General features: G+C 40.8%; 1 protein-coding gene across 1 annotated transcript in view; it reads left to right on the top strand.

Annotated features, from left to right (window-relative positions):
- Window positions 1–7,500, top strand: part of LOC121559060 (adhesion G protein-coupled receptor L3-like) — a gene marked incomplete at its 3' end in the record, with an annotated part of 80,242 nt that overhangs the window by 68,359 nt on the left and 4,383 nt on the right. Inside the window, exon 4 of the mRNA XM_045219256.1 lies at window positions 1,857–1,871. Within this exon, the coding sequence (XP_045075191.1) occupies window positions 1,857–1,871 (15 nt within the window). The remainder of the gene's footprint in view (window positions 1–1,856; window positions 1,872–7,500) is intronic.

Genomic DNA, 7,500 nt, shown 5'->3' with positions numbered 1-7,500 from the left:
TCTTGTCTCTCTTATTGTCTCTCTTCTTGTCTCTCTTCTTGTCTCTCTTATTGTCTCTCTCTCTTCTTGTCTCTCTTCTTGTCTCTCTTATTGTCTCTCTTCTTGTCTCTCTTCTTGTATCTCTTCTTGTCTCTCTTATTGTCTCTCTTCTTGTCTCTCTCTCTTCTTGTCTCTCTTATTGTCTCTCTCTCTTCTTGTCTCTCTTCTTGTCTCTCTTATTGTCTCTCTCTCTTCTTGTCTCTCTTCTTGTCTCTCTTATTGTCTCTCTCTCTTCTTGTCTCTCTTCTTGTCTCTCTTATTGTCTCTCTTCTTGTCTCTCTTCTTGTCTCTCTCTCTTCTTGTCTCTCTCTCTTATTGTCTCTCTCTCTTCTTGTCTCTCTATCTTTTTGTCTCTCTTCTTGTCTCTCTTCTTGTCGCTCTCTCTTCTTGTCGCTCTCCTTGTCTCTCTCTCTTCTTGTTTCTCTTCTTGTCTCTCTTCTTGTCTCTCTCTCTTCTTGTCTCTCTTCTTGTCTCTCTTATTTTCTCTCTTCTTGTCTCTCTTCTCTCTCTTCTCTCTCTTCTTGTCTCTCTCTTCTTGTCTCTCTCTCTCTTATTGTCTCTCTTATTGTATCTCTTCATGTCTCTCTTTTCTTGTCTCTCTCTCCTCTTGTCTCTATCTCTCTTCTTGTCTCTCTTCTTGTCTCTCTTCTTGTCTCTCATCTTGTCTCCCTCTCTTCTTGTCTCTCTTCTCTCTCGTCTTGTATCTCTCTCTTCTTGTCTCTCTCTTCTTGTCTCTCTCTCTTCTTGTCTCTCTCTCTTCTTGTCTCTCTCTCTTCTTGTCTCTCTCTCTTCTTGTTTCTCTCTCTTCTTGTTTCTCTTCTTGTCTCTCTTCTTCTCTCTCTCTTCTTGTCTCTCTTCTTGACTCTCTTCTTATCTCTATTGTCTCTCTTCTTGTCTCTCTTATTGTCTCTCTTCTTGTCTCTCTCTCCTTATCTCTCTTCTTGTCTCTCTTATTGTCTCTCTCTCTTCTTGTCTCTCTTCTTGTCTCTCTCTCTTCTTGTCTGTCTTATTGTCTCTCTCTCTTCTTGTCTCTCTCTCTTCTTGTTTCTCTTCTTGTCTCTCTTCTTCTCTCTCTCTTCTTGTCTCTCTTCTTGTCTCTCTTCTCTCTCTTCTTGTCTCTCTCTCTCTTCCTGTCTCTCTTATTGTCGCTCTTCTTGTCTCTCTTTTTGCTCTCTCTCTTCTTGTCTCTCTTCTCTCTCTTCTTGTCTCTCTCTCTCTTCCTGTCTCTCTTATTGTATCTCTTCTTATCTCTCTTCTTGTCTCTCTCTCTCTTCTTGTCTCTCTTCTTGTCTCTCTTTTTGCTCTCTCTCTTCTTGTCTCTCTTCTTTTATCTCTCTCTTCTTCTCTCTTCTTCTCTCTCTTCTTGTCACTCTCTTGTTGTCTCTCTCTCTTCCTCCCTCTCTTCTTGTCTCTCTCTCTTCTTGTCTCTCTTTTCTTGTATCTCACACTTCTTGTCTCTCACTCTTCTTGTCTCTCTCTCTTCTTGTCTCTCTTCTTGTCTCTCTTCTTGTCTCTCTTCTTGTCTTTCTTCTTCTCTCTCTTCTTGTCTCTCTCTCTTCTTGTCTCTCTTCTTCTCTCTCTTCTTGTCTCTCTCCTTGTGTCTCTCTCTTCTTGTATCTTTCTCTTCTTGTCTCTCTTCTTCTCTCCTTGTCTCTGTCTTCTTGTCTCTCTCCTTGTCTCTCTTATTGTCTCTCTCTCTCTCTTCTTGTCTCTCTCTTCTTGTCTCTCTTCTTGTCTCTCTCTTCTTGTCTCTCTCTTCTTGTCTCTCTCTTCTTGTTCTTTCCATTCCTCTTATCTTTCCGTGATGGCTTGGATAGAAGTGGAACAGAAAGGTAAGTCAACACAACACAGACACACACACACACACACACACACACACACACACACACAGACACACACACACAGACGCACACATGGACATGCAAGCAACACACACACAGACACACACACACAGACATGCAACACACACAGACACGCAACACACACACAGACACACCCACACGGGCAGTCAAGCAACACACACAGACACACACACACAGTCACGCAAAACCCACACAAGACACACACCACTGTCCTTTGTTCGCTCTGTCACATCTTTGTTCGATCTGTAACAGATTGAGTTTTTAAAGTCATGTTTGGTTGTTGAGTGGTATTGTATTTGATGCTGACGTTACACTGCTTTCTACCCTGCGACAGAGAGACAGGTCTTACAAGATTAATGTTGCTATATTAAGATAGCGTGAACTTAGAGTACAGATCACTGTTGCTATATTAAGATAGCGTGAACTTAGAGTACAGATCACTGTTGCTATATTAAGATAGCGTGAACTTAGAGTACAGATCACTGTTGCTATATTAAGATAGCGTGAACTTAGAGTACAGATCACTGTTGCTATATTAAGATAGCGTGAACTTAGAGTACAGATCACTGTTGCTATATTAAGATAGCGTGAACTTAGAGTACAGATCACTGTTGCTATATTAAGATAGCGTGAACTTAGAGTACAGATCACTGTTGCTATATTAAGATAGCGTGAACTTAGAGTACAGATCACTGTTGCTATATTAAGATAGCGTGAACTTAGAGTACAGATCAATGTTGCTATATTAAGATAGCGTGAGCTTAGAGTACAGATCACTGTTGCTATATTAAGATAGCGTGAACTTAGAGTACAGATCACTGTTGCTATATTAAGATAGCGTGAACTTAGAGTACAGATCAATGTTGCTATATTAAGATAGCGTGAACTTAGAGTACAGATCACTGTTGCTATATTAAGATAGCGTGAACTTAGAGTACAGATCACTGTTGCTATATTAAGATAGTGTGAACTTAGAGTACAGATCACTGTTGCTATATTAAGATAGCGTGAACTTAGAGTACAGATCACTGTTGCTATATTAAGATAGTATGATCTTAGAGTACAGATCACTATTGCTATATTAAGATAGCGTGAACTTAGAGTACAGATCACTGTTGCTATATTAAGATAGCATGAACTTAGAGTACAGATCACTGTTGCTATTTTAAGATAGCGTGAACTTAGAGTACAGATCACTGTTGCTATATTAAGATAGCGTGAACTTAGAGTACAGATCACTGTTGCTATATTAAGATAGCGTGAACTTAGAGTACAGATCACTGTTGCTATATTAAGATAGTATGAATTTAGAGTACAGATCACTGTTGCTATATTAAGATAGCGTGAACTTAGTGTACAGATCACTGTTGCTATATTAAGATAGCGTGAACTTAGAGTACAGATGCCACATCACAGAAATGACAGGCTTAAGGATAGTAGTAAAGTTGCAAAATATTTTGTATATTGTATTTTGTTCTGCCTGGTGTTGTATTGAATGCAACCCAACATAACATACTGTATTTTAAAGTTGCATTACATTTCAATTCACAGAAAACAGCATACAGTGCATTCGTAAAGTATTCAGACCCCTTGACTTTTTCCACATTTTGTTACGTTACACCCTTATTCTAAAATGGATTAAATTGTTTTTTCCCCCCCCTCATCAATCTACAGACAATACCCCATAATGACAAAGCGAAAACAGGTTTATAGAAATTTTTGAAAATGTATTAAAAATAAAAAACAGAAATACCTTATTTACATAAGTATTCAGACCCGTTAATATGAGACTGGAAATTGAGCTCAGGTGCATCCTGTTTCCACTGATCATCCTTGAGATGTTTCTACAACTTGATTGGAGTCCACCTGTGGTAAATTCAATTGATTGGACATGATTTGGAAAGGCACACACCTGTCTATATAAGGTCCCATAGTTGACAGTGCATGTCACAGCAAAAACCAAGCCACGAGGTCGAAGGAATTTTCGGTAGAGCCCCGAGACAGGATTGTGTCGAGGCACAGATCTGGGGAAGGGTACCAAAACATTTCTGCAGCATTGAAGGTCCCCAAGAACACAGTGGCCTCCATCATTCTTAAATGGAAGAAGTTTGGAACCACCAAGCCTCTTTCTAGAGCTGGCCGCCAGGCCAAACTGAGCAATCGGGGGAGAAGGGCCTTGGTCAGGGAGGTGACCAAGAACCCGATGGTCACTCTGATAGAGCTCCAGAGTTCCTCTGTAGAGATGGGAAAGGGACATTCAGCTTTCTTAATGAACCAGAAAATCATCAGTTATTTCTGGTTGTTTTTCAAAGTTAGCTGGCTAATGCATTGATCCTGTTTTGTCTGCTCTGCTCTCAACCCTCCATACAACACAAACACAAAATCAACGATGCCCGTATCTCTAAATTAACAACGACCAACAGAACCACTGTTCCCATACTGCATTTCAAATGACCATTGTTTCAAATCAATCAACGTTCCCAAAATAAAGAAACCCCGAATTCTATTGTGGGAATGGAAAAAATTGGGAAACCAAAGCTCACATCTGGAAATCCTTTCCTTGACATTCCTGTGACATGACATGTGAGTCCCCAAGACTCCGGCACTGCACCGGCTTCCCAGAATGCACGTCTCCAAACACACACAGGCAGATACACACACACACATACACACACACAGAGCTACACACACATAAATCATAAAATACAATCCCAGCATTCCCGGTATTCCGACTCGGTAATATAACGGCCAGTGTGGGAAAGGAATTACCGGAACAATCTCATAAAACCAGCAGGGAATGAAAGACTGTTAGTTAGACACTAATGCACTCAGCAGTATGTGTAGTGTGTGTGTGTGTGTGTGTAGTGTGTGTGTGTGTGTAGTGTGTGTGTGTGTGTGTGTAGTGTGTGTGTAGTGTGTGTGTAGTGTGTGTGTATTGTGTGCATGTATTGTGTGTGTGTAGTGTGTGTGTGTAGTGTGTGTGTATTGTGTGCATGTATTGTGTGCATGTATTGTGTGTGTGTAGTGTGTGTGTGTAGTGTGTGTAATGTGTGCATGTATTGTGTGTGTGTGTGTCTCAGCAGTTTTCAGACAAAAATAGAATTAGAAAGAGAGAGCGGTATGAGACTAATGAGGAGTACGAGATGAAAAGAGAACAGGAGAGAGAGATGGATGGGAGGGAGGGAGGGAGGGAGAGAGAGAGAGAGAGAGGGAGGGAGGGAGGGAGGGAGGGAGGAGGGAGGAGGGTTGGCAACAGAGAAGAGAGGAAGGGTTTGAGAGATATCTATTAATATCTTAGATAACAGACATATAATAACCCTGAGAGTCTGAGATACAATACGACAAAACATACGACACATTGACAGTAAACGGTACAGTTGTTTAGTTGGCATTAGGAGCTTGACATGGCTGCACCGGCAGCCTATGAGAAACCCAGTACATAGCACTAGTAGTAGACTAGCTACTGTTAGCAGATATAAGACATTTTGGGCTGGTTTCCCGGACCCAGATTACCTGCTACTAATCTATCTACTCATATTTTCTCACAACAACACATACACAGCCCTTTTCGTAAGAGATTGATTGATTGATTGATTGATTGGCTGGCAGACACACAGACTGACTGATTTATTTTATTTTAGGTAAAACAATTGTACAGTTAAAACAGTTTTTAAAAGTACCTGAAACACAGAGGAAAACACTTATATGGAGATACACATAGAGAACACATAGAGATACACATAGAGATACACATAGAGATACACATAGAGAACACACAGAGATACACATAGAGAACACACAGAGATACACATAGAGAACACACAGAGATACACACAGAGATACACATAGAGAACACATAGAGATACACATAGAGATACACATAGAGATACACATAGAGAACACACAGAGATACACATAGAGAACACACAGAGATACACATAGAGAACACACAGAGATACACACAGAGATACACATAGAGAACACATAGAGATACACACAGAGATACATATAGAGATACACATAGAGATACACATAAGAGATACACACAGAGATACATATAGAGATACACATAGAGATACACATAGAGATACACACAGAGATACACATAGAGATACACATAGAGAACACACAGAGATACACACAGAGATACACATAGAGAACACATAGAGATACACACAGAGATACATATAGAGATACACATAGAGATACACATAGAGATACACACAGAGATACATATAGAGATACACATAGAGATACACATAGAGATACACATAGAGATACACATAGAGAACACGTAGAGATACACATAGAGATACACATAGAGATACACATAGAGATACACATAGAGAACACATAGAGAACACACAGAGATACACATAGAGATACACATAGAGAACACATAGAGATACACATAGAGATACACATAGAGATACACATAGAGAACACATAGAGAACACACAGAGATACACATAGAGAACACATAGAGAACACATAGAGATACACACTAGAGATACACATAGAGATACACATAGAGATACACATAGAGATACACATAGAGATACACATAGAGAACACATAGAGATACACATAGAGATACACATAGAGATACACATAGAGATACACATAGAGAACACATAGAGATACACATAGAGATACACATAGAGATACACATAGAGAACACACAGAGATACACATAGAGATACACATAGAGATACACATAGAGATACACATAGAGAACACACAGAGATACACATAGAGATACACATAGAGATACACATAGAGATACACATAGAGATACACATAGAGATACACATAGAGATACACATAGAGAACACACAGAGATACACATAGAGAACACACAGAGATACACATAGAGAACACACAGAGATACACACAGAGATACACATAGAGTGACACAAGCCTACCAGACGAGCTAAACTACTTCTATGCTCGCTTCGAGGCAAGCAACACTGAAGCATGCATGAGAGCACCAGCTGCTCCGGACGACTATGTGATCACGCTCTCCGTAGCCGATGTGAGTAAGACTTTTAAGCAGGTCAACATTCACAAGGCCGCAGGGCCAGACGGATTACCAGGACGTGTACTCCGAGCATGTGCTGACCAACTGGCAAGTGTCTTCACTGACATTTTCAACATGTCCCTGACTGAGTCTGTAATACCAACATGTTTCAAGCAGACCACCATAGTCCCCGTGCCCAAGAACTCTAAGATAACCTGCCTAAATGACTACCGACCCGTAGCACTGGCGTCTGTAGCCATGAAGTGCTTTGAAAGACTGGTCATGGCTCACATCAACAGCATAATCCCAGAAACCCTAGACCCACTCCAATTTGCATACCGCCCCAACAGATCCACAGATGATGCAATCTCTATCGCACTCCACACTGCCCTTTCCCACCTGGACAAGAGGAACACCTACGTGAGAATGCTATTCATTGACTACAGCTCAGCATTCAACACCATAGTGCCCTCTAAGCTCATCACTAAGCTAAGGATCCTGGGACTAAACACCTCCCTCTGCAACTGGATCCTGGACTTCCTGACGGGCCGCCCCCAGGTGGTAAGGGTAGGTAACAAC

This window comes from Coregonus clupeaformis, unplaced genomic scaffold, assembly GCF_020615455.1.
Source record: "Coregonus clupeaformis isolate EN_2021a unplaced genomic scaffold, ASM2061545v1 scaf2198, whole genome shotgun sequence".
Lineage (NCBI taxonomy): Eukaryota > Metazoa > Chordata > Actinopteri > Salmoniformes > Salmonidae > Coregonus > Coregonus clupeaformis.
Note: the sequence above shows the minus strand (reverse complement) of the source record. Positions and strands in the feature narration are given on the sequence as shown.